General features: G+C 51.1%; 1 protein-coding gene across 1 annotated transcript in view; it reads right to left on the bottom strand.

The window, feature by feature from the left end:
- Window positions 1–13,936, bottom strand: part of LOC144944093 (MAM domain-containing glycosylphosphatidylinositol anchor protein 2-like) — an 85,885-nt gene that overhangs the window by 50,938 nt on the left and 21,011 nt on the right. Inside the window, exons 6-9 of the mRNA XM_078872163.1 lie at window positions 8,726–8,995; window positions 6,717–7,049; window positions 4,252–4,545; window positions 3,010–3,140 (exon numbers count right to left, since the gene is read on the bottom strand). Coding sequence (XP_078728289.1) covers window positions 3,010–3,140; window positions 4,252–4,545; window positions 6,717–7,049; window positions 8,726–8,995 — 1,028 coding nt within the window. The remainder of the gene's footprint in view (window positions 1–3,009; window positions 3,141–4,251; window positions 4,546–6,716; window positions 7,050–8,725; window positions 8,996–13,936) is intronic.

Below are 13,936 nucleotides of genomic sequence, written 5' to 3'. Positions count from 1 at the left end.
CATCCACCCACTCCTGGTTGACGGCGTGCCGGCGAGGGTGGTGGTACTTCGCAGGAGATCTGCCACGTGGCCGAACGACGGAGAAAGATGACGGCGAGCAGCGTCGCAGTCCGGACCCAAGGCTCCCCACACCGACTACGAGTCCTCCTCCACCTCCGCATATATTGCCGTAGGCGCGGCTAGGCTCCACCTCCGACCACGCCCTCTCGTGGAACCTTCTATCCGGTTCCCGGAGCATCTCGGCCAGCCCCGCCCTTTAGCTTTGGCCCTGATACCTCTCCCTTTGGGATTGGATGATGTTTATAGTGGTGCCTGTACCCGTGCTTCCCTTTTCCAACCAGTATATGTCACTATGTCATTACACATATATACAACATATATAAACATACTCTGACAATTGGGCCATTTACCAAAACAATTATCCATTATACTGTATAGTTTTAATTTTGAAGGTAGTGCGTATGACAGTGAACATAAACCGAAGATAGAATACAATGGTTTTATTGGGGACAGATGCAGCCTCAGGGCAGTGAAAGCCATTGGGGGACCAATGTAGGCAGTCACCTCAGTTTTTTAGTGTGGTCCTGTGCAATTGGGGGTCAAAGGGACCTGAGGCAACAAACAGAAAAGACACAGCAAAGCAGAGAGACTTGTAGAGAGATAGCGAGAGACCTGGAGAGAAATAGAGAGAGGCACAGAGACATGGAGAGAGGCACATAGAGGCACGGAGAGAGACAATCACCTCTGGGGGCTCGTGTAGAACAGTAGATGTTTTTTGTTGTTGTAACGTTGTTACCCGCCCCTACTGGACATCTGTGAAAAATAGCTTTATAGCTCATCGGATCCCTCCGGTAGACAAATAAATATTCTGATTCTGAGGTCTTGTACACATTGCACACACGCTGAGACGACACCGACTGCAGACCCTTCCGCGCAGTCTCCTCGCATCCTACTGTTGCATTGCAAGACCATAGGGCTGTATTGCCTGAAGCCTATGCATCGGCAGTGGGTACTGTGCTGCACACTTTTTTTACTTTTAAGTTTCTGCAGTTTAAGGGGCGATATCCAGTCTTGAAAACATTTATGGAAACAACCTGCTCATTTTTAGGTATGTTATCCACCAAGAGTGGGGAGGGTTGACTCATCATGTCATCCTTCTGGGATAGGTAAAATCTATGGGAAGTCAACAGTGGTTGTTGGTCTATGGGTAGACGCACCCCTGCCATAGGAATGTGTAATTTACACCATGGGAGAAAAGCACCACCTCAACGCAAATTTGAGCAGGAAATCACTTTTTGTGGAACTAAAGTGGGTTTATGCTGTCTTGTATACCACCGCCTGTGCATTGCCTCAGGTTTCTTTGATATATACAAAGTGTATCTGTGTGCTCAGGGGTGGAGTACCTCCTGATGTTCACTGCTGACTAGGCATCGTGTGCCCCACTAATCTCTATCTGCTTTTTTCCTGGTGCTGCCCGACTTTGCAATTCCTTCCCATCGTCTTTTTTTCTAAGCTCTATTCTATGATAACCTTGCAAAGGCCCAAAAAACTTCACGTTTTGGAGCCTTTGCTTGGCGTCTGTGCAGTAAAAAAAATGTTTGCTGGAAATTACATCGATTCACTAAAGCGGCAGAGGCTATCCGAGGTCAAGCCCCGTGCTGGCAGAGCCCAGACGCACGTGGCATGGCAGAGTGCCTGTCACCGCCTGTGGTAACACTGAGCCACCTGCGGTAGCTCTACAATCTGGCCGCAATTGCACCGGCCTCTGGACACCAAGCAGCAGCGCTGCCTGAAGTATTGGCCATGGAACCAGAGTGATCGTTAAAGTGCCCTTGTTAGTCTCTTCGAATGGAATAGGTACGTGCTTGTTGTGTGGTAATGGCTATGAATAAGACTGCATAGATCACAATAGGTAGAGCACCAGGTGGATGAAATACACCAACGTGGCATAGCAGGGAGCACAGATGGTACCATTTACCAGTGAACTAAGTTAGTTAACCCAGAGCATCTGGGTCTGTCCCATAGCCTCATGTCAACCAGCTTTCCACATTGCACGTGATAGGCTCAAAGTGCACCTAGCCTCGCACAAGCACTGGAATGATATCACCGTCACTTGGTGGTAAATGGTGGCTATTATCCTTGTAAATGCCGAGGGTCAGACGGTGTGGACGATGGGATCTTGTAAGGGTCGTGACCCCTAACCTTCTATTTCTGGGAATCGAGTTGCTAGTCTGTGTAATGCACACGCACTATGCAAACTTACATAATTAATATCTAATGAGTGGATTACGCAACCAACCTAGAAGGAAGGGAAATACATACACAGACAACTTGCACCGTTCCCCAATCTTTCCCACCATTAAAAAAATAAATGTATTTACACATCCCATCAGCTGCACGGCCTTCTGGGAGTGATTTTTTCAGCAGTATTTGTTCCACACAACCAAACTGTGTACCGGTTTTGCCATCATCTAGTATCTCATCAGTCGAGTCAAACTTGCTTGAAACAACGGTGGTGAACTGCCAGATTGCCACAGACAAGGACTCCCCTCTGTCTGTTAGATATGAGTGCTTGTTCAACGGAAAGCTTGAATAACACTGAATAGTCAGGAGCGTCATTGTGGAAGATAAGTTTCAAAATAAAATAAGCTGACAATATACTATATGAACATGGCTTTATCGCTATAATTAAGGAGCAGTCGACTGAATGGTCGATTTGAAAACGTCATTGAAAGGGAAGGGGCACGTGGTCCTCCTCTGTGTGGCACGAAGTGCGTGTGCGAGGCTGCACAGCTGGTGGTGAACATGCCTGTCATCTCAAGTTGGTCAACCCATGACACCTGGGTCTGTCCCGTGACCTCCTGCCAGCAGCGAGCCTTCGACACTTCACGTGACCTCAAAGCGGACCCGGCCTGGCGCAGGCGCCGTGGTGATGTCACCATCACTTAGCGGCGAATGGCAGCTGTTGGTGTAGGTATTGGCGACACGCTCGAGGCTGCCCCGACCCACCTTGCCCTTGAAGCGCCACTCGTAGGCGATGATGCGAGCCGGGTTCGCGCGCAGCACGCGGCACTCCATGCTCACGCTCTGGCCCAAGCCCTGGCGCAGCAGGGCGGTGGGCGGCTCCACCACGGGGGGGTCTGTGTGCACACAGGCGCGTCGCCCCGCTTAGCACCGCACGTCTGTTATCTTTGTTGTCGTTGTTGTGATTACTACTGTGCTTGCTTACCCAGCAGAAGCCTCGCTGACTCTCAAGGCTTTCTCAGGAGGATCCTGCAATGGGATGTTGTGCCAATTCTTTTGTAATGTGTATTTTGCTTGATGCAGGAAACTGAAGAGTATCCGCAGAAGACATGTGCAAATTAGAGAATAGGACTCAAAGGTCTGCACAGGTGGGTACACAAACCCACTTGCTGTACAGTCTTTTCTCCTATAAGGTGGTAGTTGCATTCTTAAAGAACACTGCGTGAGAGAAACATCGCGTTATAGTAAACAATATATCAAAAAAATATGAAGCACAGTCCGCAATAACACGTGAGATGCGTACGCTGACTGAACAAAGACTGAGGGACGTGGGTAACATCTAGAAGCATCCAGCAGCATCCCGCCTTGTGTGATGCTATGCTGAGGCAGCCGTACAATTGCTTATTCCTACTCGCGCGACGTAGTTCCATTCACTTAATCGCGTTATATCCAATTAGCGTTATGAAAACACGCGTTACAGGCGAACAAACTGGCCACCTCCCAGTCCAGTGGGTTTGGGAGTTTCAAAAATCTGTGATCTACCAAAGCCTAGATTACAGGTGTGCACTGCCTGAAATGTACTTTGATTGCGAAAAATATATTAATTATCCTGATATTAACTTAGGATCTCTTTACAATCTTTGAAAAATTTGTATTCAAAGTACCAGCAGCCACTTGACTGAACAGGTGACGATTGCGATATGTTTCTCAACGAAGACATTGGCAGGGTGCCATTTTTAAAATCTGGAAAATTTCACCATTAACGCCGGCACAAGATGGCCGGCTCCCCCTTCGAGTGATGTCAATGACGGATCTTCAACATGCATCGCACACGAAGTGGACGGTTGCGTCTCACATTTTATGGTTGATGCACACCGCGATAGTTCTAACACGTAAAACCTTGAACGGCAAAATGTGCTGCCACGCCGGCCACACCACCGTCCCATCACCGCCTCCTCCTCGCTCGTTGGCGTGAGCGCTGAGTGCAGTACATTGAACAACGCTCACACTGCACGATGAGCTGGACGGTAGCTTCCCGGGGGCTCACGTTGAAGCCGTTGAATCTGCCCGTTTGGCAGCGATAGGAGCCTGCCATGTCTCGCGTCACGTTGGCGAGGTATAGACATCCGTCATTGCTCTCCGTGTATGGGGCCCCGTCTGGCATGAGGGCGTCTCGATCCACACGCGACCAGAGCACCACGGGCTTGGGCTTCCCGGAGACGATGCATTGCAGATCAGCCGTAGAACCCTCCCGCACCACCACAGGGGAGCGGCCACGTGGAACACTGATCGTGGGTGGCACTGCAGGGACACTCACGCAGAGCCACGCCACTGGGTTACTCAGCTCACACTGCACTGCAGACACCCACACAGACCCACACAACCGGTTTACTCGGCTCACAAAGCTGGTTAAACAAAGGTCTCACAAGTGTACAGTGGTACCTCGGTATACGTCGTTAATTCGTTCCAGAAGGTAGGACTTATACCGAAAATGACGTATACCAAACGAATTTTTCCCATAAGAAATAAAGGAAAAGGAAATAATCCGTTCCAGAGGAAAAGAAATGATATTTTAGATGGCATATTATACATTAATAGGGTTGTAAAAAATAATTTAGACTCTAATTACTAACATGCATACAGAAGCCGTGTGACCGCGCTGCTGCCAGCTGCGCTGGTCACATGGCGTGCCTCAATCCGCACGTCGCGCGCGCCTCGACCCGGGGCTCCACCCTCCATGGGGGCAGCCCGCCGCGCCCCCCGCCCCTCTCCCCCACGTCCCCCGCCCCTCTCCCCCACGCCCCCCGCCCCTCTCCCCCACGTCCCCTGCCCCTCTCCCCCACGCCACCCCACCACTCTCGCTTTGTCTCAGTCGTGAACGGGGCATACGCAGGTACTGTACGCGGTGACTCATCCTGACCCATACAAGTTCTAGCAAGTGCGTCGTATCCCAAGCAAGACGTCGTATCCCAAGACATTTTTTTCTCGAAAAAACATGACGTATACCAAATTCGACTTATTCCAAAGCGGTCGTATACCGAGGTTCCACTGAATAGTATGGGGACGTTGCGTCATGCGCGCCCTTCCGGTGCGATGACATCACTGGACTTGACGTCATGCGTTTTCCGGTGCGATGATGTCGTGGGAAGTGACGTCATGCACGCTGGGCGTGGGCGATGACGTCATATCTCCTCTAGGTACTTAACGGGGACCCCGTAAACGAAGGCGGGGTCACTGTGGTAGCACGGGATGGTAAACGGTTGAAGAAGGAACCAGAGGTAGAGTTGAGAGAGAGAGAGTCTGGAGAGAAGCCGGCGGTAACGATAGAGTGGCTGCTCTCCCCGATCGGTTAGTGTTGGCTGATCCCCCGGTCCGACTCGGTGGACAGAGCCCTGGAGCTACCCGGATTGGGAACATACAGAGTGTAGGGTCATGTGGAAGGACCCAGTACAGTACCCCTACCCCTCGGGAAGTGTCTACACCCTTAATAAACCCTAATAAACCTTCGGCGCAAGCCCTTACCTGAAGACTGCCTCCGCGTTGTCCTTTACGCCTCAACACAAGTATAAGCTACAAATCATAGGCAAGTATTTATTCAGCGATATATGGGCAAGCTGTGGTGAATTAACCAGACATGATGGCACGTTGCTCGCTATTGGAAGGCTATACTCTTTGGTTCTTTCAGCAAAGTCACGTAGGTAGAACAATAATAAATCACGACATTTCGATCGCAACACAAGCAATCGTCATCAGGTAGAAAGATACAGCAGTAGAACTGCTGAACAAGAAAGGGATGTTGCAACAAGAGGTTATATATACGTTTGAGAACCAAAGAGTATGGATTCTTGCAGTCACGAAAACTTCACATCAAAATTCGAAGGTTGAGAGTCAAATCCTGTTTAGTGGTTAACTCCACCCATTATTCCTCTGGGGACAGTAAAAAGAGTTGTATTGTGTTGGGAAGGCAACACTGGTTGACCTATGGAGACACTTGCCTCTGCCATAGCAATTTGGAATTTCCACGATGGGCTCAGGGCTGTGAACAGAGATGAGCCCAGCCTCAGCGCTCATTGAAGCAAGACATCATCGACTAATCACATGAAAATGTGGACAAGTTCAAAGCAATTATAATTAATGACACACAAAGGTGTGCTCTTACAAACAGCAGGCAAGCACAACCCGTCAATATGCCTTGCACAGTGGTTAACTACATTTTACTGAAATCTTAATGTAACAGACCTTGTATGTGTGTATGTATGTTGAACTTCTTTCGAAGCGTACGTAGCCAATCGCGCTAATCGGATGTGCGGGGGAAGGACAAACTAAACACAAGGAACAGTTTCAAAGAAATTAGTTTCCAATCTAGATTTAAAAGTGCATAGCTGCAGTGGCTTCCTGATCGGAATCTACAGCCGTGACCTTGGAAGCGTTTATGTTTGCCAGCACCAGGCCGGCTTCCTTCACATTCTCACCCGTGCTGCTGGAAATGTTGACGTCCATGCTAATGTCGCTTAGGGTGCGCGCGCGCGACAGCCGCGCTGTACACGTGTACGTCCCGAAGTCCGTGAACCTGAGGTCGATGATGTCGAGGCTCGAGGTGCCCGGCGCGAAGTCCGAGTCACTTTTGGAGATCAGGAGGCGGTCGGAGGACCGCAGCATGCGCCCGTTGCGGTACCACGCGAAGGAGAGCTCCTCGATAGGGACGGCCTCCACCTGGCACGAGATCTTCACCTCTCGTCCAATCTGGATGTTGTCGTCCTCATGGTATGGGTCAGGTGTGATCCAGAAGCGACCCCGACGGAGCGCTGAGGGAAAAACGCAAAAAAACAGTTTGACGTGAGATCGAATTTGAGGGAACAAATTTGTTTTGTGTTAGCCAGGCGAGAGCTCAAGAGGCCAGCGCGGTGTGGTTTGTGCGAGAGTGTCCCGGCTCACCAAAATGACAAAAGCAATAACCATTGACTCTGGTTGTAATTAGTGGCGAAACGTCACGGTACTCGATTGTAAATGCTGTGGGTTTACTCTTCAACACACCGGTGTGCTGAACTCGTAACTAATTGGCACGTTTTGTTCATGTGACAACCCTTACTAAATGGCTGTGGTTTTAAGCACATTCATATTTACGCAATCTAACAAAAAAAACGTGTATTATGGATAATATTAGTCGCAAAGGCCTACGTTTTAAAAAGCAATAACATAAAAACAAGTACAAAAATATAAGATATACACGTACATATATCATAGTATAGACAACCAACTTAGGAATCAGAGGAGAGACAACCAATTAGAAATAAGAGCAAAAATAAATCTCAGATAAAAAGCAACCACATCGAGAAATCATGGGAAAAATAACGACATTAGAAAGGACATTTAAACATTAAGTTAAATACATTTCCTGTAACGAAAATTGTATTGGACAATTACTTTTAAGAACCGTACAATTCTCATATACGGCATGAAGGGATTGTGGCATGTTGTCAAGGGCAATTGGCAAATAAATACCCTCAATACTGCGTGTTCAAGTTTGTTTACCCAGGTGAGAACTCAGTAGACAAGGATAAAGTCTCATTTGCATGTGACCTGGGTCACCCACCTATGTCGTTGATGCAATTCATAACTGGTGTTTGTGCGTGTATTGATAGTGGGGCATGTAGGTGACCCAGATGTGAGTGTGTGTGTCTGCGTGTGTAGGTGGTGGGAGCGATAGTGTAGCGGTTAGCGCGCTGCGCTATGAACCCGGCAACCCGGGTTCGATTCCCGCTCACGGCCAACACCAGTGACGATTATCTGAACCGGTTCTGGGCCTCCCCAAGGTCGAATCAGCTTCAAATGAGTACCTCGTGCAATGTGTAAACATTGCCATTGGGGAGGCAAAGGCGGTCGGGCATGGTGCTCGCTAACAGCACTTGCCCCTACAGTCTGTTAAGGCTATACGGGGGATCTTTGTCTTTTGTAGGTGGTGCTGGGGGAGAACGGTCGCGCAGTGGTTAGCGCACTGTGCTATGAACTGTGCTATGAACCCGGCCCCATAAGTTCGAATCCTGGTCACGGCCAACACTAGTGGCGATTATTTGAAACGGTCCTGGGCCTGCCCTAGGTCGACTCAGCCTCAAATGAGTACCTGGTGCAGTGTGCAAACATCGTCAATGGGGAGACAAAGGCGGTCAGGCGTGTTGTTGGCCACCCACCCCCTCATGTACTGTGCCGACCTTCATAGGTGCTCACAAACAGCATTTGCCCCAACAGTCTATTAAGGGTATACGGGGGATTTTTGTCTTTGGGTGGTGCTGCATGTATCTGGTGTATGTGTGCGTATGTAGGCAGGGCTGCACGTATCCTATGGGGTTGTGTGTGCGTGTGTAGGGTAAGGTGTGTGCGTGTGTAGGGTAAGGTGTGTGCGCGTGAAGGGTAAGATGTGTGTAATGTAAGGTGTGTATGTATGTAGGGTAAGGTGTGCGCGTGTTAAGATGGTGCAGCATACATCTCACTGTGACGTTGATGGCTCTGCGCACGGCTCCCCCGACACCGTTACTAACGAGGCAAGTGTAGGTGCCCGAGTCGCTCTCGCGGACTGACTGGATGGTCAAGTTGTCTTTGCCAATGAGGCACGTGGGAGGGAGACCCCCTGGGCTTCTTGACCACGTGACTGAGGGGATGGGGTCGCCCTTTATGACGGCGCACCGTAGACGCACGCGTTCCCCTGGCTCCACCACGAGCTGCTCCGATGTGGGGTGCTCCAGGACGGGAGGAGCTATGGTCGGGTGGACAGGGGGGGGGGTGTCGGGGAGGATTGGCAGTGATAAAAGGTTGAGTCAAGAGAAATGTCAGTGAAGCGTATGCAAATTTAAAAGGCAATACGGAGTCCTCGTGAGATCACAATGCTGTGGGCATGGCAGGGATTGCGTCATCACTCCCACTGCACAGGCCAATCATCTGCGAGGAAGACAATCCCATACAGCATGGCCTCCATGACGTTCTCCAAGCAACATGGCTGGCGTGACATCATCGCCGATTATGCTTCAGCTGGTCTAGGACGTAATTATATTATTGTTTGTTGTTAATATTAATATTCAAAGTCATATTATGCCCATGCATTATGCAGGATTAGCAGCATCAAAGGGAGGGGGTAGGGGGTAACATTAACAAAGGGAGGGAATGTTAATAGTATGTAGAAGCAATGAAACATGTCAATGGGAGAGCGGTGGCAGGAGACCCGCAGCGGAGCAAATAATGCATTCCCTGTGAATGCATTATTTGCCCCCCCCCCCCGCCCACCTCCTACGCATTTCCCATGAATATGCTAAATTCCTCTTGATATGCAAATTCTTTTGTCAAGGCGCTCTTCTTCCACCTCCAACCCAGCTTATATATAAGCTCCAAGCTTGGCAGTGTCTCATTCTTCACCTGAAGCCGGCTGCTTGCGTTTTAGCCCGAAACGTCGTGAGAATTATTTTATTATGTTTTATTTTTATTATTTTATTACTTCCCTTCTACGTGACTTTACCGAAAGAACCAAGAAGATGAATCCCTGCAGTCACGAAAGCTCTAAATCGAAAAATCGATCATTCGAGTACAACGTTTTGCCAGTAATTGCTGGTTATTGACACAATTCTGGTTATCGCCTGATTTATGCTGGTTGTAATCACCGGTTAAAAATAGTACTCGAATTGTAGATGTTGTGGGTTTACTCTCCAAAAGACTGGTGTACTGAACTCGTAACGAATTGGCATGCTTTGTTTACGTGACAAACCTTAATAATTGGTTGTGTCGGGTGGTGGCGGGTTTAACGACACATTCATATTTATGCAATATAACCCTGGCAAGTGTGTGACTCTGACAACTCATGACGTCACAGAAGACACAAAGAAAACTTTGACAATCGCATGGCCAAAATTTCTTCCCTCGTCTGTGTGTAGTTTTGCTCTCCAATCATCCTCAATAATGATTTTAAGTGACCGGAGTCACCGTGGAGGTTAATCACAGACCCAATTCGCCGGCATGCATGTGGCTGCTCGTTGTCACTCATGAGTGTAGCATTTGTTGCACGCCCTTTGGGGCGTGTGTGTGACGGCCGTCGCGCCAAGCAGTCTCCACCGTGTGACCGTGCTCGCAGTCCCCCATCACTGCCGCATGATCCCATGCTGATGAGTGTGACGTCAACTATTGGTGCAGCCATTGACCATTGTCGTATGTGCGTCTCACAATGTCGCTCATACGGTAGGCAAAGTCACAGTGATTACCTTCTCCAATGAGCACTGCAGTTTACAGCCCTGAGCCTGTGGTAGAAATTCCACATTGCTATGACAGAGGCGAAGTATATCTCTTTTTAAATCCTTTATATTAAGTTCGCTTACTTGCTTGCTTGCGTGCTTGCGTGCTTGCTTGTGAAGTACCGTTGATGACTCTTGGACACCGTTGGTGAGGCACACGTATTTATTCCGTACAAGTAGTCACAACTGTGGACATACAATACTAGAGGGGGTATCGGCCCCCTCACCCGGCTAGCTGGGAATACACTGCTAGCTATCTCTGACCTACCTCCTAGTCCTCCACTAACGGGCTAGGGGAGGCTGTCTGGCCCGACACTGGTAAGTCGGGCTACGGTACCCGGAGTCCCAGAGCACTAGCTCTGGTTCTCGGGACCACGCCGCTGGCTCGGTCCTGCGCGGCCCTGACAAGGGCGGCGTCCCAGGGGAGTCCAGGGCTCTAGCTAGACGATCTTCGGTCTTCACTGGTTTAGCTTTAACATTCTGCCCCGAGCCCTCTGACACATCCCCCTTTATACTCCACCCCCGCTGAGGGGTGGGGCCCCGGGCTGCCTGGTGCGGACGTCGTTGAGAGCACCCCCCCCGTGCACTCATGTAGCTCCGCCCACTGTGTTTGTTTCCCATAAGCTGCCATGCATAACGGCTCTCTCTCTAACACCCCTACATCACCCCCCCCCCCCCCCCCCCGCATAGCTTGCAGCCGTCCCGGCTGCCAACATACAAAAAAAACGACAATAAAAGCGCATTTACCCCCTGACCGCGCGTGTGCCTCACTATTTTTCAACATAACGCGAAGAGAACAACAACAAGAACCAGAAAACCCCGAAGGGAAAACAACCCGATGCACCCCCCCCGAATAAATACGAATTCCGTAAAAGCAACGTGTATACAAATCGCAAGGAACCCCCAACACACACACAACACAACACAATGTGCCAGGAGCACACAACCGACGCAGCGCACAGTAACCATACACGTGAAAATAAAAAATAAAAAAAAATTCTTCTTTTTGTGCATCACAAGAGTCTGCGCATTCTTGCGCGCGTCCTTGCCGCAGGCCCGTCACACGGGGCAACCCCGGATGGCGGACCATCCGGTGGCAGCTGTCCATTTCGAAGTGAGTCTGCGCTTGATGTCGCGAGACCCTCGGCATCCCCCGTAGGGGTTGTTGGGCGGGAGCCCGTCATTCCTGGTGCACCTGGGGGCGGGACAGCCGGCAACACGTCAGGCGAGAGCAGCAGAGACGGACCCTTTGAGTCGGCCGACCCCCCACATGTTTGGCCACGCGTGTGTGGAGTGGGGCCTCGCACCGCAACGAAGGGTTTCAGCCTAGAGGGGTGCACAAACCACCGGCGCTTCCCCCATTTGATGCGAACGCACTGAGGCCGCAAAACCTCGACCACCTCGACGGGGCCCCGCCATGGCCGCACCAGTTTTGAGGAGGTCAAGAGTGGTACCTGGGGACAGTGCAGCCATGCCCTGTCCCCCGGCTTCCACTGTAGCACGTGCGCGCGACCCAGTCTGCGGCGCTCATTCGCTTTCTGACGCCTGTCGGAATTTAGCATGGCAGCATCCCGTGCCTCAGTCAATTTCGCAAGGTTAAATTTAACATGGTCGGCCAATTTAGTTTTTCCCAGCGGCGCGGGGATCTGCAGCTGTGCCCGAACAGGTGGGTCAGGTTCGCGGCCATACATGAGGAAGAAGGGTGAAAATCCCGTCGCAGCATGGGGGGCCAATCTGTATGCTGCCAGGACCCCTTGAATTTGCAAGTCCCAATCGGTCTGTGAGTCCGAAACCTGCTGCGACAACATAGACGTGATGGTTCGATGCAGACGCTCGACCATCCCGTCAGTTTGCGGGTGATAGGGAGAGGTACGAATTTTTTTCGTTCCCAGGAGCTCACAGACCTGTTGGAGGAGTTTGCCGGAAAAATGTTTTCCCTGGTCGGTCAGCAGCCGCTCCGGAGCACCTTTGTCCATGACGTAACCTTGGACAAAGGCCTCCACGATGGCTGCTGCCGACTGGTTGGCCAGGGGCCAGGCCATAGGCCAGCGCGTAAAGTATTCCACCCCGGTCAACAAATATCTATTGCCCCTAGGGGTGGCGGGAAATGGCCCCAGAATATCCAGCGCGACAAGTTCGTTCACTCTGGAGACTCTGATAGACTGCAAAGGCGGGTTTGACTCCCGTGCTGGTGGTTTTTGCTGCGCACACCGAGGGCATGATGCCAACAGATCTGCGACATCCCTCGTCATGCCTGGCCAAAAAAAATCAAGCTGGAGCAAGGCGAGGGTCTTTTGGGTACCCAGGTGGAGGAGGCGCTCATGAGCAGCCCACACCACCCTACCCCGTAACCCAGAAGGGACCACCAGCCGGTGTCGATGGGATTTCCCGTCCCAATGCATCAGCAACCCCGCGTGCATTTCCCATGCGTCGGCATCACCCGTCCCCCGCCCCGCCTCCCCGGCGCGACGACGCGACGCGAGGAGGGAGGTATCCTCCATCTGGAGGCACCCCCATTCATTAACAGGCAAACCCAGCAGGGAATCTTTTCCCTGTTGTGCGATAGAATTTGGAAGCAATGTTTTGTCGTCGGCGGCGGCCGCCAGGACCGGAACCGGCATGTCCCCTGCTGGCTTGCAACGTCCCGACCCCAGGAGGCATGCACATTCGGAGGTGGTTGGCATGCGCGACAGAGCGTCCGCGTTGGTGTGGCGAACGCCCTTACGGTAGGTGGTTTCGAAATCAAAATCCTGGAGGATCTCCAACCATCGGGACAATTGTCCCGATGGCTGTTGAACTCGCAGGGCGTACTGCAGTGCCGCATGATCTGTGCGGACGGTGAAATGCCGACCGTACAGATATGGGCGATACTGTTGGATGAAATAGACAATTGCCAACAGTTCCCTACGGGTGACACAATATCTTTGCTCCGCTGGAGACAACACCCGACTGCCGTACGCAACCACCCGTTCCACGCCGTCAACCACCTGGGAAAGCACGCCCCCAATACCCGTGTTGCTCGCATCGGTGTCGAGCAAAAATGGTTCCGAAAAATCGGGGTAAATCAAGGGAGGAGCTTTTACCAGGGCGTCCCGAAGGGAGCAGAAAGCAGCCTCCTCCTCCTGACCCCAGTGGAACCGAACCCCTTTTGATGTTAAAGCGTGTAGGTGTTTGGCAATCGTCGCAAAATCAGCGACGAACCGTCGGTAATACGACGCGAAGCCAATGAAACTCCTGACCTCTCCCACCGAGGTGGGAGTCGGCCAGGAGCTGACACACTGCGTTTTGGCGGGATCGGTAGCAATACCTGAGCGCCCCACGATGTGCCCCAAATAACGCACCGAATCGCGTAACAAATGACATTTTTGGGGTTTGAATTTCAAATTAGCAGCCCGCATCTTTAGGAAAACCACCCGCAACCT

Source organism: Lampetra fluviatilis, chromosome 33, assembly GCF_964198595.1.
Source record: "Lampetra fluviatilis chromosome 33, kcLamFluv1.1, whole genome shotgun sequence".
Classification (NCBI taxonomy): Eukaryota; Metazoa; Chordata; class Hyperoartia; order Petromyzontiformes; family Petromyzontidae; genus Lampetra; species Lampetra fluviatilis.
This window is presented reverse-complemented; position numbering and strand designations above follow the sequence as displayed.